The 25,770-nt window shown below is 35.9% G+C and overlaps 1 protein-coding gene across 7 annotated transcripts in view; it reads left to right on the top strand.

Annotated features, from left to right (window-relative positions):
• The window catches only part of khdrbs2 (KH domain containing, RNA binding, signal transduction associated 2), a 114,155-nt gene that overhangs the window by 68,607 nt on the left and 19,778 nt on the right, over window positions 1–25,770 (top strand). For 2 of the 7 annotated variants that reach the window (XR_006927427.1, XR_006927428.1), the window contains exons 7-10: window positions 18,449–18,531; window positions 19,217–19,275; window positions 21,134–21,220; window positions 23,142–23,183. Coding sequence is in view for 4 of the 7 variants with exons in the window: in XM_046862168.1 (XP_046718124.1) it covers window positions 18,449–18,531; window positions 19,217–19,275; window positions 21,134–21,231 (240 nt within the window). In the remaining 3 variants the exon portion in view is untranslated. Of the gene's footprint in view, window positions 1–18,448; window positions 18,532–19,216; window positions 19,276–21,133; window positions 21,829–23,141; window positions 23,184–25,770 lie in introns of those variants that run through there. The other 5 variants (XR_006927434.1, XM_046862185.1, XM_046862168.1 and 2 more) reach the window with 5 other exon arrangements.

The raw sequence follows: 25,770 nt of genomic DNA, 5'->3' as shown, positions 1-25,770 counted from the left end.
TTAGACATAACTTTTAAAATCAATCCTGTATTTCAATGATTTCCAAATATTTAGATAACTAAACAGATAGAGCTAAACATTGCATTACACGCCTACTACACATGACACTGACACCAGTGATTCATAACTATTATTTTTAGATGTGGTGCACATGGTGATGTGTTAAGACCGTATGCCATCTATCAAAATACAGATCCGCTTTTAGTCTTGTCTCTTTATTGGCATTTCCAAGTGACCCTCATTTTGAATGATTTCCTATGAAAGCTGATTGATTTTAGCGATATAACACAGCATTTGAAATTCTAATCTTTACAGCCATACAGAACGTTAGAGCTACATTAGTGCTCTTTCTGACACCAAACAAAAGCATGATGTGTTCGCACAGGAGTTAAAGTCGTGATATCTCGAATCCACACTGGTAAATGGAAAAAAGTTACAGAAGTGGCCTTTCTATTTAGCAAAGGTTGAGGGAATCTGTGGTGCCAAAGCACACAGACAGCCTGAAAGAAAACACAAGAAGCTGGCCATTTCACCTTTCACCTAACGTGGCTGCCATTCATACTCTAAAACCACGAACCACACACCACAAAGATAATTTTTAAAGAGTGCAGTTACAGTATTACTGTTATCTCCAGAGCAAGAAGTTGTGTCATGTAAATAGTGCTAGTGCCGAATCCATGGATTCCAAAGAAAGGAACAAAGAACTCTAAAAATCAGACATGTTTCTTCGTACTTTTGTATCCAGAAATGAAATGCACACTTTGCGGCTCTTTGCTGTCACGGGTGCTCGGCGTTAATTTGAAAAATTTCAGCCAAGAAAAGAGCAAACCCCAGCTTAATGAAAAAAAAAAAAGCAATAAATCATGGCATTGATCTCCAAGCTTTAGCCTTATGCAAAGTGTTGTGTGTGCTGTGCGACGCAGATTGGGCTGTCTGTGGGAAATTGTACGAGCAAAAGCTCATTACCGCAATGAATTGAGTTCTGCTGGAGCTCCTCTGTACTGCTGGATAGGCCAAAAAGTGTGGACATTCTTCTGCCAGTAATTGGTCCTATTGGAATGCAGGTACGAGTCCCTGCAGATATCAGAGCATTAGGGAATGAGAGGTTTGCCCAGAACATATTTTTACAACACTACCCATCCACCACCACCTTTGCCTTTATCAGAGCTTCCTGCTTATCCCTTTACACTGATTTCCTTAAGACAAAAGCCCTTTCTGCAATGTACTAATATGTTTCTTCATGAAATTGTAAAACATCATTAGCATTTCCTAAAATGTCTTAATGCAGTAAAATGAAGATTCAGTGGCTGCATCATATAGACCGAATGATACTGGAATAATATTAAAAGAAATTAAATGAGATCTAATGAGCTCTTTGAGATTAAGTGGCTGGTGTGATTAGAATCTTGGTGCTCCAGATTCCAGTGGAGTAAAATACAATTTGTTCAGCAACAAACATTGACTTCATTTCATATCATTTAAAAAAATCAATAAAGTTTACCCGCCTCCTGGTTCGAATACAAGCATACATGATGTGAAATAGATCACTTTTCAGCTGTTTTATGTGCTGTGCAAGTGTTTTTTTTGTTAGCAGCTATAAGAGAGAAAGCTCTTGGCATGGGGAAGGGTAGTCTTTTAGAGTTTGTGCACAATGAATATTACACTTATTATATTTGTCAAAGCCTGCATGTTTTCACTCTCTACTGTTGACTTTATTCCACCTGCAAATGTTGCTTTCCCAAAATTAACAAAAAATAATTGTGACTAAGTTGAAGTGTCAAGTGCCATTATGTAAATGTAGGATTTGTTATTGGTTGTGGTTTCCATTTCTTACTTCCTGTCTTCCTTTTTTTACTGATCACCAATCTTTGTAAAAGAGAAAGAGGGAGATGGAAGAAGAGAGAATCCATCCATGCATCCATTCATCAATCTATCCATTCATACAAACATATATTGCAACACCTGTTACAGCTGATTATTTTAAATCATAGTTTTGGATATAGTAGTGATAATACACATTATATTCAGTCATTGATTAATTAATTCAATTCATACATTAAACACCAGCATAACTGGCACCACACAGCTGTCTACTTACACTTCCCTCTAGAATCACTGGCAGCATTTATATACAGTACATTACACACTAATATTTTCTTCTAATAGTAGTACTATTAAAATAGTAAAAATCTGCCAAAATGATCACTACCCCAGAGAAAAGACTGGCAAAAATTGTAATCCTTAAGAAATGTATGTTTTGTATTTCCCCAGGAAATCCATGTTGCACTTACCTATGCCCTGTTTCCATGGGGTATAAATAATGAGGTTGCCAAGGGCAATCACTGGCACAACAGTTAGACAGGTGTTGTCTAAGCCCAACACCTCTAAGTGTCTAAGTGTTTTTACAGGTGATGTTTGATTTTTGTTGCACCTTGCATCTGAAAAAAGAAGCACATGCGGCAATCAAAATGTAATTGTTTACTGGAAGTATCCCGGTTTAGCCTGAAGCAGAAAAGGACGATTAAACTGCAAAAGCCTGTGCTTGAGGCAATAAAATTGCTGTGGCTCTCATTGTTCAGTCCACTTCTGATGTCTCACTTTGTAAGAATTCCCCAGTGACTGCACACCTGAGCTTTACTGCTAGCAAACATTTTAGACTAATGCTATTTTTATGGGAATCTGAATTTGACTACTGTTTCACTGCATTTCTGTGCATTGTAGCTTTTGGGGTTTTTTTTTGCTGCAGTGAGTGTAAATGTTTTTTGTATGGACAGCAAAGTTGTGCAAATGTTTACTGTTAGGTTTAACTGTGTATACTGTACAGCATAAGAGTACCACAGGAGTACAAACTGGTGGCTGAAAGCATTTGTCTGAAATGGGGTAGTGCATGAAAGTAGTAGGGAGATATCCAAACAAATTAGCTATCAAATCAGCTTAATAGACTTTCTATATATAAACTATTGTAGGTTTTTTTTTTTTATGCTATGTATTTGTGTTTTTTCAGTGGTAGAGAATTGCTTGATTTGTTTTTAAGTAATAATGTGAGTAATAAAGGTGTGTAATAAAGACTGAGCTGCTCAGATCTATGTAGTCTGCAGTTTATTAGGCATTTTATTATTTTGCACAGTATAATATGAATATGGATTTATCATTTAAGTGACCAGTCATGTATAAATTAGGGCCTAAAGGAATAATTGGGGTGTGAGAAGGAGGAGAATGGACAACCAGGCCAACCTTTGAATATGCGATAATGAAGAAATCCTTTCAGCATACAAATGACTGTCTCTAAACCTAAAACCTGAAGCTGAAAATATTTTTTAGTCATGCTATATTATTTTTGACATTTATTTTCTTTCAAGAATAACTTAAAATAAATTTATTTGCGGTAGAAAGTGCTCAAAGAAATCTGACAGTAGGGTGTGTCAGGATTCTGCCTAGAACAACAGGACGATGTTTCCCACTGGCAACTGCACTTCATCATATTCTGTCTCTTTTTGCACACCTGATTCACATTTACTATTAATTAGCACTTGTATTTAGCCTCACCTTTCACAGACATCTTTGTCTCGAGTTTGTTGTTCCATGGTTGTTGTCAGTCCAGGTTGTTATGCGTCATGATCCGGCTATGGTTTTCTTCTTAGTGTCTCATTATGGTTTTGTCTCCCTATTTTGTATATTTGCATCACACTTGTAGCCACCTAACTTTCGAGATTTTAGGTTAAAATAAGGATTTCTTATGCTTACATGTTTATGTGCACTGCTGTATACTTAAATTAACAAAAGGGACATTTATCATCAGAGACTTCTGTGCTGGATTTAATTTACCTATTATTAGATGTTTTTATAGACAAACGGTTGCTGACTGCATTAGTTTAAAAAGTAATCAGAGCATTTAACCTGAGCTTGTGCAGAACAGCCCACTTGATCTAACCATGCTTTCTATAATTGGCCCACCTAAAGAGAAAAATAGCTGATAACAATAATAATAAAAAATGGCACAATCATTTTCTTTCAACAAGGTTCTGGTTCGAGGTGTGTGAAGGTCCCATTCTATGCAATCCTTCAATCCAAAATTACTTTAAGATTTTGCCAAATAGGAGTAGGGCTTTGCCTTTGAATACTGAGAAATCATCTGGTTGGTTGAAAAGTACTGAATCTACCAGGAACAGTTTCTAAGCCCTCAATGTAGATACAGGTTCCTGAAATTGTTCCATTTCATTAAAATAACAGTTCAGCAAATCTGTAGGTTTTAGTTCTAAAGGGTTTCTGAAGTGCCAGACTCTGTCGCAGAATGCCCAGAAGTAATCACAGAGTCTACGATTAAGGAGGATGTGCAAAAGTGAGTAGTTCAGAGCAGCTCCACAGATGAATTGCTCTCTTGCTCCCCAAAAGTGAGTCAATTTTTGGAGAACAGATTTTGTGAAAAAGATTTTGGAGGAAACTTCTTGCATATGTGTAAGTGGATGGCATATAAAAGTGGTGCTTCTGAGTATTCAGTGTTCTCGGAATATTGTACAACTCATAAATTCTACAATTTGTTTACCTTTCTGGAGACATAGTTCTTTGTAAAATTTATAGCTTATATTTAGGTCATTTATTCAGTCCAGGTATTATTATTTTTTATTTTTTCTGAATACCCTTTCAAGAAGTAATCATGTGGCATCATTACCTAAAGCAAAACTGCAAAATCTTGTACTTGCATACATGCATTTTATATATTGCATTGTCCTAGCTATTTGTGTATTTTTGTATTATCTTTGTACATTTCTTTTGTTTAATGTAGACACCTGGACATAGGAGTATTTTTTATTTATTTCACCATCTACAGTACTGTATATGGTATACTGTATATACTTGACTGAATAACCAGTATATGGCAAAGTTTATATAAGCTTTTTCTCTATATATTGAGGCATTTGTTTTATGCAAGACTGCAGCTTCTTGTAGCGGCTGAATCACTAATGTAGTTTATCCCAGCTTTTGGATTTATAAAAGATTGAGCAGATGCACCAATGTGCAAACAATTTGCGTCATGGTGGCTTAGATAGCTTCCACCATTCTCCAAATCCATCGTCTATTCTTACTCTTATTTACGTGGAAGGCAAACAGAATTTAGTAGATGTGAGGGTTTATTGCAGCAACCACTCAAGCTGCTCTTATTGGATTCAGGAACTCACATACTTATATTTCTTCAGTCCTACTTTATTTATATGACACATTTTAAAAATTGACATTGTCAACAAAGTGTATTTGCAGAAATTCAGATGTAGATGTAGATCCCTGATAAACAAGCCAGGGGTGACAGTTATGAAGAAATCTTGAGAGGAAACTGATTCAGAAGAGAATCCACTTCTGACTGCAGATAGTGGACGTTAAAAAAATCATTACTTTCACAATTTTATTCTATAAGACACTCTTTATTTGTGATTGTTCTTTAAGTATAAACTATAGTATCCACATGAGATTATTCTTTTTTTGGGGGGAGTGTCTTTTTGCAGTATTTTTATAGTATTCTTATGGGACTGTCCACAGCAGCAGAATGTGACTCACAAGTGCCAAAAGTATTAATGTTTTAAAGCTTTGTTGTTTTTACAGGTGCTGAAAACACTTTGCTCTGACATGAGACAGTATTTATGGATAATAATAGTGGATCTTAAACACTAGTAGATAACACCTAACTAAAACAGTATAAGCAAATTCCTTCAGCCCTGATCAGTGTTTTCAAACACTCTGTTATGCCACTGGGCTTGTTTAACTTCATGAAAACATGCTAACGGCAAATGGCTAGTAAGTTTGCTTGGGCAAACTTATCTAAATGATTAACATTTTGCTCAATCAAAGGTATAGTTAACAGATATTGTCACGGACAATGCAAAATCTTGCATTTGCTGGGGCAAAACATCAGCACTTTATACAAATGCAATTCTGTGAAACAATCAACAAAAATTACAAAAATACTTAATGACCGTTCAGTCTGTAGCTCTCCTTTAGCAAGAATGTCCTATGGCGCGGGTGTATATCACCACAGTGGCAATACATGTTTATACTAATCATCTGAGTAGTATATGCAGACTCTAATTATTAAACCAGCATATGAAATCACAGTAAGGAATGCCTCAGGCATTCACTTCAGCATTGTGGCATCAGAGAATCAGGTGTCAAATATCAAGCATTGTAGTTATGAAAGGTCATGAAAAGGGCTTCATGTGCATACCTGAAGTATGTGATTTCGCTTCGTTGCGTATCAATACTTTTAACACATGTACATTGTTAGAAATGTATTATCTCTGTTTTGTCCTGAGATATTACAGGCTTTATAAGAGTACAAAAAATTTGTATAATACATTTCTCCTTTTCATACAAACATAAGTTGGGGGATCAGAGGTCAGGGTCAGTCTGTTTGGTTTATCCAGAGGATACACACATTAGAGCAGCCATGATAAGGACAGGGATGAAGTACACCATTATCTTTAGACTCTCTCCCATGTACACCTGACAGTACAGAGATATTTATTAAACTCTTCTGGTCAAAGGCACATTTTAAAACATTAGGCATGTTTAAAATGTTGTTCAGTCGTTTTCTAAAACACGTGCAAAAATCGATTTTCTATTACTAACTTAATAGACAGACATTATGACAGGTCAGTTTCATTACTGTCTTAATCACGCTTTATTTGTATGTTAATGATGATTTTGGATTCTGTTGCTATACTTGAGAAACATGACAAAATTAGATTTGTTTTGCACCTGGTGTCAGCCTCCAACTCAGATTTGACTCACAGTATGACTTGAAGTCATATACTGTCACATCTTTTTGCATTTTATTGAGTACAGGTTTATAGCTAAAGGCCTGCTGCATAGAATACTTTATAGTTTCTGAGTACAGTAGGGCAGAAACAGCTAATTTTCAAACAGACTACATTATGTCTCAAGGGGCTTGAAGTATTGATGTGCTCTGTCGAGTTGTCAGTCTTTGATGAAATGCACACTGTGACAAAGGCCATCTTTGCTGCTTGTAGGCTTAACTGATTTGCAAGCTTTAGAGCATTACAGCAAAGTTGAGCGAGAGCTACAATTCAAATTACTCACACATGCATGCTGATAAAGCAGGCTGACAGTTTAAGATTGCGTCTTTGGGGCGGCACAAATCTGACTAAGTTCGAGCTTTTGGTACTCAGTCTATAGATCCAATCCACCTGAGTAGGCAAGGTTTTCATTGTTGCAGGGGAAGAGTTTGAATTTTGATGATCCTATATACTGTAGATCAGCGAGACACAGTATTCAGAACTTTTTTCCTGTGTGTAGTATGAGAAAGTAGATTTTAAAGTGTAATAGCTCTGAAGCATGTGGTTTGCTGACAGAAAGAAGAAATCATCCCATCATGATTCCTGATGATAATTTCTAATAATTCAATGTTTTTGGTATTATAATTGAGTAACTTGATGGAATGTACTTGACACATGAAGGAAAGTACAGGTTCTTTGTGGAGGCTAATCCTCCACAGTAACAGAGGAGCAACGTTTTTAAACTCACTTCCATGAAACCCCTGACATTTTACTTAGAACCTTGTGTGTAAACAGTGAGACTATATAAAAGTGCTAATCAGTGGCAAAAGGTGGTTAAAATGAAGCGCTGCAGTGGCTTTTGGGAAATGTAGTCCCTGTCCGTAAACCTGACAAGAAGGTTTTGAGTCAAACCTTATGGCCTGGTAGTGAGGCTGTAGGCAAAGGCACAGAACTACCACTGAACTACCACTACAATCACAGATTTGCAACAAAGTGATTCAATCCCAAATAATATCTGTGATTTAAGCATTTCATATACCTAAGAAATAATCTAAACCTTCAGAAAAGTCATGGTAGCCCTCAGTCTAAGACCAGGTTCGCATCTCAAGTCTGGCAGGGGTTTATAGCAGGGAGGCTGTAAGCAGAGCCACAGATTTCGGGTTTATATTACAGTCTTTTATACCCTTTGGTCATGCAAGCTTACTGGTTAAGGCTCTGTGCCCCTGCTTACAGCCTCACTGCTATAAACCTCTGCCAGAACTTTAACCACTAGGCCACCATGAAGATCTCTGTGACAGTGCAATTTAAACTAAAGTCTCCTGGTCTGTGCAGCCAAAACACCACAATAAAAATATTAAAAAATTTTCATTTGTTTCTGTTGGTTTAAAAAAGTAGGTTTTGACTATCCTGACTAAATAACAAAAAAAGGAAAAAGGTACAGCAGACAGGTTTATTTCAGAAGGGCAGGTGAGTATATTCACCATGAAACAAAAAAAGCAGGATAGAGATCTGTTTCTTCCTATCTTGCAGTGATATCAGCAGGAAAAATTCAATTGAGGCAGTTAACCAGTCTGTAAAAGGCTCTCGCGCACAAACACACGACAGCTTCAAATGGAGAGAAGACTTGATTACAGGTTTGGAAGGACATATTAGGAAATGGCTTTTCTTGCACTATTTCAAAGGCAGGCTCTTGCCACATCAAAATTGTTGTTTTTTCTTTTTTTTTATAAAAAAAAAAAAAAAAAGCTCACCCACAGCGCTGAGTTGACATTTCCGAGGTGAACTAATTATGGAAATGGAATTCTTCATGCAGAACTCCATTCTTTAATAAAACAGATGTATGACATACACTTCAAGAAGACTGTTTAATAATTTCATACTCTTCGAGACAGACTAGAATACCAAAAATTCCCAAGGCATCGTTTCTTATTTCAGGCCATTAATGTTGAAGCAGGTGCGATACAGCAAAAAGTGAGCTTCGGTAATTGGCTGTGACCGTATTTCTTCTTCCAGTCGCTACACTGAATGGCAGATTGAGCCTAAGACTGAGAAGCACTAATAAACTGGATTTCCTTTTGCTTTCTGCACATTGCATTTATAAATTATGTTGTATTTTGTCGAAATTAATTGCTCAACTATGTTGTTGTGTAACATAATTCTTTAATTGTTTTAGATTGCTTTACATATTTCCCAGCAGAATGCAAAACTATACTCCAGTGACTCAAAATACACTTACATAACACTGTATACTACAGAGAATTGTTATAAGTTTGGTTTAGAGTGCACAGCTACTGTACAGTATGTGTTGTGCAGGGATGGCTGGTGTAAGCAGACTAGCAAGGCTAAGCATCCTTCAGTTATTTACATTTACCGCATTTTGGTTAGATCCTGATACTGATGCACAACTAAAAACTTTAAAACTAAAGACTTTCTTGTAAGAGAAATGTAATTAGAGAAAACTTTTTACTATTATTATTACCTTTTTAAAATGAGCTGTTTGGACATCAAATGGAAGTTCATTCCATGACCTACGTGCCAGAACAGAACAGAGGAGAAGCATGTCTTCTTTGAACCCTGAGAAATGGTGATCAGTCAAGCAGTGGTAGAGGATCTGATGGCGTGTGGTATAGTGCTGTGAGGTAAAGCTGCACCATATTTTTGCCTTTGTAGGCAAGCATCAGTGTTTTCAATCCAATCCAGACAACTACAGGATGCCAGTGGAGGGAGCGTAGCAATTGGGCAGTGTGGAAGATAATATAAGATAAAATGACATAATTTCAAGTTGAATTTTTGGTGTCCATTTAAAGTAGTCCATCAGACTATTTTGGATTACTTTGGATACAAGTATAACTGCACCATTAATTGTCATAATAAATCAAACAGTGGTATGATGTAGTGGGGTTGTGGCTAATTTCTATCTAGCACAGGCTGTAGATTCATGTAGCATGTAATGCCCCCAGTGAACTGGTCTCCATTTGGAAGTAGTTTGCACTGTGCTTTTGTGATATGATAGATAGGTAGATCACTTTATTCATCAAAATTACAGCAGCACAGAGAGTTAGAATAAAACAAAAAACAATTTAATATAAATGAAACTAAATAAGAAGAATGTATATGTAAGAATGTCAAGTATTGAAATCTAATCATCTAATATCACATCCAAATATCACTGCTTAGTTTATTAAAACTCCTTATAAGCACACTACTCAAACTGAAGGCTTCTGTAAAGCTCTGTATTTGTTAAACAGTTTCAGGTCTGATACTTTTTTAGGTTTATCAATATTCATGTGTTTATTCTTCAGTACACGAGACAAGATCTTTCCTTGAGGATTTTCAATGAGCTAACATCATTTAAGTTTTTAATTAAGGTGGACAATCTTTTTCAATTATGAGAACAAAAATCAAATTTAAACTTGGCTGCTGATCACCAACACCATCTTGATTCAATTATATTTATTATTGTTTCCCGAGGCACAAACTGTTCCATTTCCTCTGTGTTGCTTTACATCTCCTACACCTGTATGATCGTTGCTGGTGTTTGTTTAGACAGCAGCAGATACATGTTCGCACACTTCCAGAGAAAATAACCAGCTGACAATAGTAACTTTGGTTATACAGTTCAGCATGAGTTTATGTAAAACTTAATGTAAATAAGTTTTAGCAACACTGTTGGTTGTGAGAAAATTTCTGAAAAAATGTATAGTATCGCATTTTCTATAAAGACATTTTTTTGCAAAACATTTTATGTACATTATTTTTGTAACATTACAACCTAACCTGCTTAAATCTTCTTCTGATAATGTGTGGTCTCTTCTTTGTTGACACAGGAATCTAAGTGAACATAGCCTGTAGCCTCCTGGGCAAAAAAGTGCCTTAGATGGCATAAAACAAAATTTAAATATGAATGGTTTAATTTAATTATTTTTAAGAACAAATCATTGATAATGTGTATTAAAATAAAAAAACTCCTGAGACCTAATGCATCACCGTTTGAAAATTTTACAACAGGAAAACAGAAAATTGACTTTTTGTTCACAAAAATAATCTCATGATAATAATTTGTTGTAAAATTCAAAATTAATTAAATACTTATCAGCTCTGTGAAGCCATCAACACCAAATGGAACAACACTGACTCTTCTTTATGTAAGAAGAGTCCTTTGTTGTTTATTAAAACAATTGAAAGCTATGCCATGCTAAGTTACTTTATCTATTTGTTTTATTTCTTGCTTATTTTCTGACTAGTGATTTGTTGATAAGACCAATAAAGGCTGCATATTTTTTCTTTTGGCCTTGGTTCATCTTTTCCCCAGGAGTGTTTATATTCAAAGCATAAATTCCTTCAGTAGGCACTTTATACAGGTCATGGTCACCGTGGATCCAGAGCCTATAGTGGGATACATTGGACAGTATACAAAAAATTATTAAATAAAAAAAAAAAAAACTATTTACTTGGTGTCTTTGTTTTGAGGTTCATCTCATTTCAGTAATTCAATTATCAGACTTTTCACATGAATTAAAAAAGATTAATTAGCAGTTTTTGTATCATCTGATATATCATTTAATACAAACTGCATGGCGGCATGTTACAGAGAAGCCTCTTATGCTTTTTTTTCTGGTGGATGTTTAAAAAACATGCAATTAATCCTGACCCTTTTGCTCGCCTTTGCACTACAGAGTCATAATTACCCATTTAATTAATAGACGAACAATTCACTGCACTGACAACAGTCATTTTCAGCTATTTATTTGCGAACAATCACTAAAGTGCATACTGTAGCATGAGCTCTAGAATTAACATTGGTAAGGATCTTTGCTATGTCTATGCAGGGCTGCTAAAGGAAGTGTAAAAGTACTAAGAGCTGTGATGTGTAACATGCTTTCCAAACGGAATATTCTTTGCTGTTCTTGTTTTTATTTTATTTTTTCACCTAAAAATTTGAAAAAGACGTGAATATATTAAAGTTAAATGACACCAATGAAGATCCTACATCTAATATCCAAACATTAAAAAAGTCTACTACTTTTTTTTCCATTCTCAACGAGACATTGAGCAGGAACTCCATATAAAAATCTGTCACTGTCATAGGAGGTGCTGGTTGTCAGTTGATAATGGAGCAGAGTATTGAAGGCCTTCGTCTGTCTGCTGCCCTAATTACACCAGCACGGCTCTCCACCCATGTGTTAACAACACTTGATTTATTTCCTGTTCGCCAGCTCAATAGGAACCGAGTTAATTGGTTTTTCAAATGAACGTTGAAATGGAAGGATCAGGCGTCATTAACTGCAGACCATTTTTGTAATGCAGGATGCCTTGTAAGTCGGTGTTAAGGTCAAAGAAGTGAAAGGCAAAGGGGGTTTCTGAAAACAACTGTTTGTTTAGTTAGTGATTATTCTGTAGCATGTTGTATTTAATACACAGCTGTTGGGTTATGATAAATGTTAATGTTTTTTTTATGTTTTTGATTTTCATGAAATGTATCAGGAGATGTTTTTTTTTACTTTTATTTTATGCCCTTAAATGACCTCCAAATTGCTAGTATAAGCCAACATTATATAAACACTATTATGGTCTGGAGAGGTTTGAGCTTTGTCCTAGCCATCAGCTGAAAATGTTTTTGCTGCCATCCTGCTTGAATTCTCAGTCAGTGTGCTCTGACAGAAGTGTTTACCCAAGGATTTTCTTTCATGTTTGTTTTGCCCAGAATAATGGAAGAGCATTATATCTGCAGCACCTTAAGAGGGTGGAAATAATGCTGTCTCAGAGGTTTATAGTATGGCTTTAGCTAGAAGAACTCTTTCATACTGAACATGTTGTACTAAAAATATACATGTAGATGAGCACGTTTTGTCTGTGCAATTCTGATCAAATGACAATGTCAAGCCGAGAATTCTCTGCCAGCAAAAATATTTTAAGAGCTAATCCTATTAGTATGACTGACATTGTCACGAATGCGATTTAGACCGAGTTCTGTTCCACTACTTAGATTTTCTAAGCAAGAAGCAAAATAGTCCATTTAGAAAAAAGGGCAGGTCTCTGACCCATTCTTTATGGGAGAAAATTTATAGAGCAAGGTTTCAGCTTCAGATCCGTTAAACAACTTAATCCTCAACATAATCCTTTAGCTTTAATTTGGCCTAATCCATGTTCACACATAAAAACCCACTTCTGAGCCAGAAGAAGTATTTTAGCATTGTTAAGGCAGAAACAAAGATTAGAGTTGTTCTATTTGCCAGCTACTGTATTGAACAAAGTAGAAAAAAGTTTAAAATAGAGCAAAGATGATAAATAAAGATAAAGTCCAGACTCAGTCCATGCTCAGATCCCTAATAAGGTGATAAGAACAGATATTCAATCTAAATACAAAAAAATGCAAAGAAAGTGAAAAACAGGGAAATGTGATGAGACCAAAAGCAGCAAAAAGCAATGCAAAAGTGCTAGCAAAGGATTATACTTTAAGACTTTCTTTGCAGCTTGACTAGGATCAGCCTGCCTCAGTTATTCATTACAATCACTAACTTTGCATACTCGCACAATTATAAATGTTGGTGTAGGGGATAGGCCCAAATATCACTGGAGGGGATGAGAAAATCTTTAAGACTAGATTTAGAATAAATTACCACAATTTCTATCTATCTCCTTTTTTTTTTTTTTTTTTTATAGAACAAAACCCTCTAATCTAGAGTATTTGCAGAGTTTTAAAGAAAGTAATTTGCATTAGTATATGCAAACCCACTGCTGATCTACTGTACTTTCAGTCTGTATTAAAAGTCACAAAGCATTAGTTCCCCAGAGTATTAGTTTGTACTGACATTACTTTGAAATGTTAAAGATTTATCAGTGGCATAATAAAAAAAAAATTAATCGTATCTTCATATATCACCAAACCCAAGTGAGCAGATGAGTTTAGATAAGAGAGATTGCAATAATCTCTCCCAGGTCAAACAAAGAATACTAGCTCTAGAGCACCTGTAAGCTCTTGTTAGAGAAAGAGGGTAGACAGAGCTTTCCTGCAATGCTTGCAAAACAATCTCCAACATCCCGACCAGTTTGGCTTTAAAATGGCACATTCCACAGAGACTGCCCTCTTGGCCATTGCTGAGAAACTTCCTGCTGCTAGATTTGACCTTTCTACAGCCAAAACACAAGGCTCTTTTAGAAGTTTAGGAAGAATGTCACATTGTGGCAATTGTTTGCTTTCTACTCAGAAGGTCGGTCATATCAGGTGACATGGAAAGGATCCACATCTGCTTCATGCAGGCTCTTTACTGGTCTCCCACAAGGCTCGGTATTGGTCCTCTCCTGTTCTCCATTTAAATGTGATCTGTTGGTAAAGTCAAATCATTTCATGTTTTTAGACAAGTGCTACTGTATGTGGATGACACTTAACTAATTCTCCTGCCCCATAGAGACACTCGTATTTCTGCTTAGATATGGGCATGAGCCACAACCTGAGCAGCAGTTCTCAAAGGTGCAGTGGTTTAAAGGAAGAATATTTTAGCCTTCACCCTCCATGTTAAGTGTCATGTAATAAAGCGGGAAGCGGATGCAATTAGACATATATTTCTTCTTAAATGCAAATGTAGAAACACAAACAAGAAATAAAACACAAAACATCTCAGCACATGAACACAAAAACCTTAACCTAATCATGAGCATGACTGTATGGACAAGTTGTTTAATGCTATGTACAGTGAGATTATAAGTCACCACATTGCTAATAATCAATGGTGGACAGTAACAAAGTAAATGTAATTATTTACTGTACTTAAGTAGTTTTTTCATGTAATTGTACTTTACTAAAGTATTTCCATTTCAAAGTCAAATATTTTACTTACTACTCAACTACATTTTGCGAAATCAGTTGTTTCTTTTTATTGATGAGTGGATAAAAAATTAACTGTTCCAGCACGCAGCAAGCCACCAATCAGGGAAGAGCGCATGCTCTGTTTTAAACTTGGTTTGATTCCCGCTTGGTGGTGTTTACTTATCAGAAACATACAGGTCAGTGTCAGTTAAACAGCAAGCAGAACATTTTAAGAGTAATAAATGATGGAAGAAACTTCTGACTCTAACTTGCCACAACACCCCATGGCCTTAGTTGTGTGCTTTTATTTTATTTTTTCGGTAATTAAAAATAAGGTTTTGGGCTCATGATAGCAATCAGTGTTTGACTCATTAATATCATACTATTAATAGATTGGTGTGCTTAGAGTAACATTAGAGTCTTTTCACATAAACTGAGTTGATTAAGCAAGCCATAATATATTATAGCACATTATAGACATAATAAATTATAGTACTTGGTTACTTGAATACAATTGAAGGCAAATACATTTGTACTTTTACTCAAGTGAAAGTTTAAAGAGTGGACTTTTAAATTTATATATTTGGTCTGTGTACTTTGTCCACCACTGGTAATAATCAGTAAGTAAACAATCAGTTAGGAAAATAATCAGTCAGTACACGTACATCACAGCATCATTTAACAATTACTACTTTTCAATCGCATTGCTCAATTGTTTCTAACACTGCATGAGTAAAACAAACAGCATGTCAGACAGCCCATGCTAAAAAATGAATGAGGTAAGACATGTAGCAAATATAGTATATACAGTACATATAAATAATTAATAATTCTCTTACCCATGCGGACATACACAAATATTCCTCTTAACCCAGGTAGATGTGTTAGCCTCAGCTCCTACCTTGAACCGAGCTAATACATTCTACTGTGTCGTTAGAGCAGTGATTGGTGTTCAGTAGATGTGGCAAGTTTGGATCTTATTGTTTACATGAATTTCCATAAACTCCATCTTTAAACTGCCAGGATTCATTGGGATGGCCAACATTGCATTCCCCACTCTCATAACTACACATTATTCCTATACATTCTACTGTAATTACAGAATAATTTGTTGAAGGCACAGTAAATAAGTGAACATTGAGGTAAAATATAAAAAAAATGAAGATAAATAGTGTGAAAGAGTCAGGAAACCTCTGTTACAAGTGATCTAACGAGATAACAGGATGAAGAGAGATTTTGTGAAAACCCAGAGTAGTGATAGCAGTCTACAATTCATTTACACTTTTCAAACCCACAGAACCCTAGAAGGTGTTGCTGATATAAAAAATGGTGCTTTTAGCATTTGTTTCCCCCTCCTTTTCCTCCCACAAAAAAAAATTGCTCCTTGTATTTTTCCTTGAGACAATACTGCTAACAATCCGTGAAGGGCATTTAGAAAGGCTTGATTAGACATTATAGAGGAAGATTTTTGTATTCCTCTGGCAGATAATCTTTATTCCATGCAGCATACTGGTGAGGCGGCATGCACAAGCAAACCACGGGGTATCTACAAACAATATATCTGAGATACAGCCGAGTGCTAATGTATTTACAAGATATTTTGTCAAGATATTTCTTTTAGCGACATTTAGTTTATCAGATGTTTCATATTTATCTCATTTAGCGAATGTTACCAAATAATACAGGATATACAGCCTCATACCATGTTCACAAAAGCGATTGTGCCGCTTAATAGATAAATGACAGGTTATAGATTCTGTTGCTTATTTTTAGATTCTCTTGAAATACGGAACCCACTATGGTTGCACCAGAAATGGGATGTACTTAAGTTGATTCTGGTATCAGTACTTTACTTCACTATTTGTATTTCTGACAATTTTTTACTTTCATTCATTTAATTTTTTATACAAATATCTGTACTTTCTACTTCTTACATTTTCCAACCAGGCTCTTTAGTTTGAATCTATTTGGTCACATGATCAATATTTTCTCTCTTTTCTACCATTGGTGTATCATTTCCTGGCTATCACACACCACAGATGTAGCCCGGTTTATGAAGCAAACAACAGGCAAGGCAGAAGGCAACAAGAAGTATGGCAAGAACGTGGATGAGACAGAGGGAGTCAGCGGTGTAAACATGACTGAGAACAGAGACTTTTCTGATCACCATTACCTTTTCTCTGCTTGTGTTCTATAAGGTGGATACACCTATATGTCTGGATACATTCAATAGATAACCTTAAGTCATTCTTTTATATCAATATATTAATATGATGTAAGGTCTATGTAACAAACTCACTGGTACCGCGCTGGAAAAAAGAGAGACGGCAAAAGTTTACCAAGCAGAGCTTTCTTTATTTACTTTCATTTTCACCCCGGCACTTTCTTTTTCAGTATTCATGCCGGGGCTCACCCACACACATCTTTCCATCTTGCCGCCCGACTTTCCTCAAAGACCGGCACGCCTTTTTCTGGCAACCGCTCTCTCTCTCTCTCTGTAGGTATAGCCAGACTGAAACAGAGTGCACTGATTAGTCTCATCAGCTGCAGGTGTTGCTTACCGCTCCTTCCGTCCGGCTCCACCCTTCACTCGCTCACCATGGGTACATACGCCCGAGCCTAAACTGACTCCTAAACCAGCCCTCAAGTATTTAAAAAAAATCAGTGTCTGTGCGTCTACTTAATTAAAGGATGTGTATAGTTTTGCCATCTTTGATCAGTCACCATCATTTTTCCATTTTGATAAGAAATAAAGTGTATGTTAACAGAATTGATATTTAAGACAAAAATAATTACGTAATCAGTGTATAAGCTATACATGTTATATGCTAGTCTTCATGCTAGTTTTGCAGGCCAAATGTACTAGCTACTGTATGGCCACCTAGCACTTAGATGAGATCTGCTCATTTCTTCCAGGGTTTATTTTCTTTGTAATGTCTCTATACAAATATAATGAGACTTTTATAACAGAATACAGATGAAATTATATTTACTGGTAAAAGATTTTTTATTCTGTTTGTGAATGTACATTAAAATAAATTGTACTAAAAAATAGCCACTTTGTTGCTGGCTGGTATTGCAGAACAGGCAACTCTAAAACGACACACATACACAGATTTATTTGTTTTTCTGCTGCTAATGTGAATGCAGGATTATAATATATGAACTGCAGTCTGAATAGTGAACACGTTGGGGTTAAAGGTCTTGCTTGAGGTTCCAGGGATGGCTGTTTGGGATTTGAACTCAGAAGTTCAATATCTTATCCACTGAGCTACGACTTCCCTCCTCTAATAACTGAGCCTACATTTTACCTTTACCTCTGCTCCAGCACTGAGAAAGGTCATGGTGATATCTCTTGTCTGTAGCTCAAATTAAAATTTTTTTTCACAACTTTATTATCAACAGTCTGCAATTGCATTTTTTGTTTTTATTTGTAAAACAATCATAATGTTGATGTAAAAAACTTTTCACCCAAAAGCCATAAAGAATACACTGTTCTTTTATCGTGCTTCTATTTGATCAGTAATATGCAAATACGAATATAAATAAGTGAGATTGGCATCTTATTAAGTGCTACTGTATAAATGCGTACTATGAGTCAAACTCTGACCTCCTTTTAATTAATCATGGCAAGCGAAACAATTATCCCTGTACACAATCTATATTTTTTGTTGGACACGATTCAGCCATGTTGCCCTCCGTACAGCAGGTGTTTATATAGAAGAGAAATCCTTTCTGCGAGTAATTGAAAATTGATTTTTTTCACTACAAAACAATTAAAGTGCTGTTTTCAGCATCCTGATGAGTATAAGTCTTCATCCACTGACAATCACCCGGAGTGTTTCTGTGCTTTCAGGGTTATGATGATGGATATGATGGGGAATATGACGAACAGGGTTATGAGGCCTATGATGATGGCTACAGCAACCAATCCAAAAGGTAGATATTTTCTTCTTTTTCTGGGGTTAAAACAGCACTCATGACCTTTAAGCTAATATAAGGGGGTGGGGGTGGGGTAGAAAATGCATACTAAATGAAGAGATTGTTTAATGTCTTAGCTGTAAAATGATGTCTGATGCAAAAGCCAGAGGCTTTAAGGTAATTTACTATATTTGCGTAAAATATTTTAATTGTAATGATCATATTATTTCATACAGATTTAGTTGTTGGTATTGTATGACTTCCATCCTTATTTATTCCATCATTATTTAATAGTTTATAAAATAGCCTTTGAGATTAAAATTAAAGTTATATACTGAAATGTGTGGCAAATAGGCTTTTAATTACACTCTTAATTCGCTATGTTGGTATTTTTGGTAATTTGATGTGATTATATTAAACTGTCACATTTAGCCAATGTGTAATATTGGTCCTTATTCTAACTGTCACCAGATAACAAAAATTCTGTAGAGTTAAAGCACCTAAGTCTGGAGTACATCTGGATGCCTAAGGTCTCTATATCGATTTATGTAATTTAAGTATTAATTCCCACAATGCACACAGTGTACCTCAACTCAGTATTTGACTCCTGTTTTTTTTATTTTTGGAACAGGTACAAGTATATATGTTTGTCTTAAACATTGATTTTCCTTTCTTTTGACACACTGCTTAATTTTTATTGCAGCGGGTCAGAATATTACGAATATGGCCACGGAACCAGTGACGATACCTACAACAATTACGGTAAAGGTCACTCTCTTTTGTTAGGCTCAAAGCTAAATGGTTATAAAAAATAGCGCTACACTTACTTGCTTGTATATGTTTTTTGTAAAGAGTGATGTTTTAGATTTTAGAGGTTTTACACCACCACTCATGCACACTCAAATTCAGCTCTTTATACAGTGACATTTACTGGAAAAGGTCATCCTGTTACTCCTGAAGGTGCAAAAGACGTACAATGTTCTCTATTTTGTGAACTCAGATAGAAATGTGGTGCTACTGTATTTCAAGGCTTTAAGGAACTATCAGCAGCCGATTCTCCTATTAAGAGGGTCAAAATCTTGTATTTTTGTAACGCTGATATTAAACCGTATGAAAAAATACCCAGATGGTCTTTGTAATGGTACCCACAGGCGTTTGTGGAGCAGTTCTACATGTTTAAGACCCAACTCAGTGGAACATGCTCAGTGGGTTATCATCTCAGTAGAAGCAAATTTATTGGAGTCTGTCAGAAAAGTAGAAGCTTCTTGATAGTGTCTCCGGAGCGGTGTACCACTGAGTTCTGTTGACATCGCAGGCTTAAACTTAAGCATGCACTCAGGCTTACACTGATACAATGCCCTTGCAGAGGACATACACCACTCCCATCTCATCTCCAACAGTAATGATAAAGCACTCACAGCAGTGAGATGAAGCAAAACCACCTCCTGGTTTTTTAAATAACCAAAGTGCTGTGCTCGGCGGTAGCCATCCTACATTGGCAGCTTGCTGCAGGGGAAGCTTTAAGATGCACACAGAGTAGAGTTGTAGAGCCAAAGCCAGTGCCAGGCTGGAGGCCTCAATGCAACCCACTGAGAGACGAGCCATGGCCTTTTATACGCTGCTTTGCCTTTTGAGAGCCTGCCCTCACTGGATTATGTTCCAAATCAGGGATCGTGCTGCTCTTGGCAGGGGCTTCATCGCTCTCCACCGGTGCTATTTTCACATTGTGCCTTGTCCATTCCAATTATTCATTATACAGCATGCCAAAATGTGCACCAGAGCGCCTTGGCATGACTGATGCTAAAACAATACCTTATAATCATTCAATGACATGAAACCGAAATCTCAGTGCTGCACTTGCAATGTGATTTAAATAAGAACAATGTGCAGCGGTCAGAGCTTTACACATGAAAGTAGCCTTGAGGACAGAAACTAAATTATTTCACACAATGCAGTAAAGCAATAGTGTACTATTTCCCACTGTGTTTAATATGAATGTTCCTGCGTCTTGAGTGTGCCCTCATTTCCTCTGCAGTTTCAGCACGGCGCTGTAATGGAAACATCACGTTAGTTGTATCGAGTGTCAGGATTCCCCATCCTGAAGGTGGTCTGATTGTTTTGGGGATGGCCCACCGAGCACGTTCATAGCGCATCGATTCCCAGCGTGTGCTGTATTTCTATGACAGCTGGATGAGCCAATTCTTGCGTCCTCTTCTGAGTTGCAGCTAACTGATAATTAGGGCTGTGTGACATTGCATACTGCTGAAATCGGGCCGAAATTGAACAGCAGAAAATCAGGGCCCGAGCTCATTGAGATGTTTATCTGGTTACTTTAATGTTCTGCATCATTGCCCATCTTGAATAACATCTTTAAACTCATATTGCTATATTGTGGCCATGGGAAATCAGAGAAGATTCACTTAAAGTGTCAGAGCGAAGTCGCTGAAGCGAAGCAACAGCTGCTGCAGAAATTATAAATCTTTTTTTTTTTTTACGGTTTCATCAGAGATAGTAGGTCAGTATTATTGGCCGGGTGAATGAATTGAATGCATAATGTATTCACTTATCATAATACCGATTTCAGATTCTTATGATGTCTTGTGGTTCCTTTTACCTGTAGCAGAAGAGGAGTGGACTCAGCCACGGCCGAGCCTCAAAGCTCCAGCTGCAAGACTTTCACGAGGGGGCTACAGAGATCACCCCTATGGTAGATACTAAAGGTGCTCCACATCAGTGAACTCCCCTGCCTGGCATCCTTACGTAATAGTCTAAAAAAATATATACAATTTTAAAAAAGCACACACACATTAGGTCAAAAACCTAACCTCGCCTAACCCAGGAGCGGGAAACTGCATACAGCCTATGGTTTTGATAACACAATTCCTTCATACATCTTAAGGAACATAAAAGGATCTTGCATTTTAACAAAAAAGACTCCCATTTGAATGCTGCTTCCCTTTAGTTGTCTATTGTTTGCTCCCCTGAAGCTAAAGCATGGAGTTACGTACAAACTGATGCTTCCTTGTTCTTGGCTACCATTTCACCAAGGCAAACGTTAAATGTGTTAGTCCCCACCCCAACCCCCACTCCCCTCCGCCCTCCTTCCTCCCTACCCCCACCCCCCATACTGTGCATAACATCTTTCTTAACACGTCTTGATTTGATGACGGTTAATACTGAGTTTGTATATTTTGATTTTGATATTGGTACTGGGATTGAAAGCAATTGGCTATGTATGTAGCTACCTACAAGTGATCTGCTGTGTGTTTAGCTTGTATTTGTACATAAATATGTAATAAAAAGGACATAAATCAACTTGTGTAAGCTTCTCTAAATAGGTGGCCATAATTGTTAAATTTTTCTTTTTCTTGCCATAATTTGTTAATAGAACATCATTTTTTTTCCTTTTCATTGGGTAAAAATTAGATAAGCACATACTTGTTTTTTTAAGTAATAAATGCCTGTTTTAGTTCAGGAACTTGCTAATATGTTCTTTTTTTATTTTATACTTAACAAAGAAAAGCAGCGAAAAAGTAATTATAGAGAAGTTGTGAAGACATTTTGTGTAACAACAGATAAGCATTAATACAATTACGACTTTGTTAAATAATTTTAACTCTAGCACTAAATTGTTCATTGAATATTGAGTCGTCATTTAAATGTTTACGATGTTAATGGAAACTAACTGTTTAGATCAATAAACTGACTTTTTTTAAACATATCCTTTAAGCTTTGCCCTTATTAAACCCAAACTCTGGCTTGTTTGCACTAGCGTGACTGTGAATGATTCGGAGATTGAGGAGGTAAGAACAGTAAGATTGTCTAAATGCCTTCAGTCATTGGTGTTAGTCAGTAAAACCCCAGTATGTGAATATGGCAGATATTCACAATGTTTCATCACTCATTCGAGTGAATGGGATACATTTAAACTGCTATGTCTCTTTTACCTTTATTCTTATTCCATTGAACATCAGAAAGCTGCATTTGTGTTGTAATACCAATGCTTTTAAATATCAGCTATTGAAAGTCACTACCTTTTAGAGTCCTGAACTTCCCTCTGTGACTGTTAGAGCTGAATGCCGACGCGTATTAAGAGACTGAAAGGATGACTAAACATTAAGCAGGTAACCCTAATAATAATAACTCTAATGTTGCGAATGCCAGTCATAAATTAAGTTACTTACACTTAAAAAAGTAAACCTACCCTGTCTAACCCCAAATAAAGCCGCTAATTACTGTTAACTAGCGCCTTCGAGAAAAAAAAAAAAAAGCCTTCGGTAACGCATAAGACAAAAAAATTAACATTGTGTCCATTAAAAGAACTAAAACTGATGTTAATACCTGAGCAGTTAAACTAAGCTTTTAACCAGAACACAAGGAATAAAAAGGAGATGGTTGCTTCAAATCAGACTCTCTGTGACAGCTTTTGTCCTGACCCACAAATTGGTTTACTTTTTTGATAGTGGCACAGGCTTTGTCATCCTGTTTTTAGCCCTTACATCCATCTTGCATGTCATTGGAAAATTTGCTTTGAATTTTTTTGTATTTTTGTCCATTGTCTGACATATTTGGAATATTATCATTATCAACACAATGTTTTTTGAAAAATAATATTTCTTCTTCAACAGGTTTTGCTTCCATGAGCAGAGATCAAGAGATCTTCAGAAAGGGTGAGAAAACACTTTACTTCTATTAAACATTAAACACACATAACGTTTTGGGAAAATTAGGGCAATATTCTGTTTTCATTTAATTAAAGTCTTAGAAAATGTATATTGTACACTGCACACTAATGGCAACTCACTTACATGAAAGGACAAACATACACCAAAAAATTGGTTTAAAAATGTTCATTAAATAAAACTATGCAACAAACATTGTTTTAACATTTGGAATTTTTTGATAGTAAAAGTATTTAATTTCACAAATAATTAAATTGGGAATTTCAGCAGGCTGTAAAAAATTCCAAAGATGACATGTCTGTTTAGTTAGTAAATGCTTTTTTATTGATATTGTCGCAGTTTTTTTCATACAAATGCTATTTTGCACAAGAGAAAGACCTGTAAATATCCGCCTGACATGATAAAATTGTGAGGCAGAAACGGTCATGAATGTACAGATAAATGATTGTAATTACACCTAAGTTTTATTTTGAAATGAAGATGTGTAAAATATATCAGAAGGCGGCATGAATGTCTAAAATAGACACTGCTTCGAGTGTCTGATACAGAAACTGTGAATACATTACAATTTTGGATGTGAGGACCTTTTGTTTTGAAATATCCATATTTCATGAGTGGTTTGGAACTACAGCACGGATCTATATATCACATATCACTGAAAAGCCTAATTTGGTGTATCATTAGATAATGGTGCCGCTTATGGCGTGTTAAGTCTGTAAGATTGGAATTTTGCTCCGTTTTTTTTCCCCCCTCAGTGCACTTCGTTTGTGCAGGTGAGAACACAGCAATCACCAAAACAACTCTCTGAGCTGTCTTTCTGAGCAAGTTGGTCTCAGTCTGGTTCCAATCCAAGTCTAGCGCAGTGTGATTACTGTGAGAAAGCAATTCAACCCTGAATCAACCCTACTGCAGGAAGTGAACCCAATATGGCTTGTATTTTGTGGTAGATTTTTTTTTTCTGTATGTGAGCCAGACAGCATTGCTGCAGAACCGCCATGTGTCCCGAATATTTGGACTGATTAAGAAATGAAGAAAATAAATATTAGATGCGATAAATTACATTTTTAAATCTAGTTATTTAAAATCATTTATTTTGCTTAGAGTCTCTAACTGTTCATATTCCCCCCACCCTCCCTTTTTCTGCATAATGAGTCCATTTACAATCATACACATGTTGACACTACAAAATAAGTTCTTTTGTGCTTTTTAATTAAGCATGAAATCAAACAAACATTAACTAGAAATATTTCTCTTATATGGATTCGACTCATTAATAGACGTGAAAAGTATTTCTCTGAAAAGTCAGCAGTAACTCCTAAGTTTAGTAAACAGACCTTAAAAATAGTCAGTGTTTGTTTGAAAAGTGGATGATTTGAGTGTATGTATAATAGAATTTAATATTTTTTTAATTGTTCACTAACTTCATTTTTAACATTACATAATAACAAATTGTTTGTAACTTGGTAAAGTACAAATGCAGGATTTCTTGCTTTCTTCATAGAAATCAAGCATGCTAATCAAGTGATTGGGTCTCAAAACAAGTGACTATGGCTTTAAAAATCTCACTTGCAGACAAAAAAACAAAAGAGTTAAGAAATGAAAATTAAAACAATTAGCGGTTGTTAAGGTTTGTGTTAAGAGATTAATAAATGTAACATATACCAGTATAATCTAGCATTATATAACATGAGCTTCTTGGCATTCAGAAATAATAGGTAGACGCTTGTTTAAAAAAAAAACTTCTGTAGGTACTGTTTAAATGAACATTTATTTTTGTGCTCAAGGTTTAAAGTAGATTGGAGGCTTCGGGATGTTTAGATTTTTTTAAATAATAGCTTGTGTAAGGCTGGATTTTTTTCTTCTTTAAGAGCTAGAACAGATTGTTGAACTTGAGTACATAGTATTTCCAAGAAATTCAGAATTTTACTTCAGATGTAAAAATATAAATGTTGTTATGGTTGAAAGGCCATATCAAGAAACGCTTTAATATTCATAACTTTAAAAAGCAGTGGTTTAATTTGTCAGACTAGTTTACCTGTAAAGTACACTATATGGACAAAAGTTTGTGAACATGAGATTCTTATGTGCTTTTAGAACATCCTATTCCACACTCATTTCCTATTTGCTGTTATGAAAACCTTTTCTCTTTTGGGAAGATGTTCCACTAGATTTTCAAGTTGTGGTTGTGGAGATTTGTGCTCATTCAATCACAAGGCCAGTCAGGGGCATTGTCTTGCTAAAATAGGTTTAAATCTCTTAGTTTAAGCAATCCTGTACAAATTTGTGTAAATGATGCAACCTAGGAAACGTATTTTGCTGCTTTGGTTTAGATATATAGTATAGAACGTGTAGTATTTCTAGCCAATAAAAGCGAAGTATCATTTAGGGTAAAGGAAAATAGTTATTTTAAATGTATTTCTTTAGAATTACTGTGCCAGTCAATTTTTAGTAAATCTTCGAACACACAAAGTCAATGCCAAGTGAAAAGAAATCTAATACTTAAATGCGATGTAGTGCTACATGAGCGTAAATCAAGATGATGAAAGAAATAATTTGGCCCCTAAAAGTTAACCAG

The sequence above is a fragment of the Silurus meridionalis genome, chromosome 2 (genome assembly GCF_014805685.1).
Source record: "Silurus meridionalis isolate SWU-2019-XX chromosome 2, ASM1480568v1, whole genome shotgun sequence".
NCBI classification, from domain to species: Eukaryota; Metazoa; Chordata; class Actinopteri; order Siluriformes; family Siluridae; genus Silurus; species Silurus meridionalis.
The sequence above is the reverse complement of the archived record's forward strand: the minus strand, read 5'-3'. Positions and strand labels throughout refer to the sequence as shown.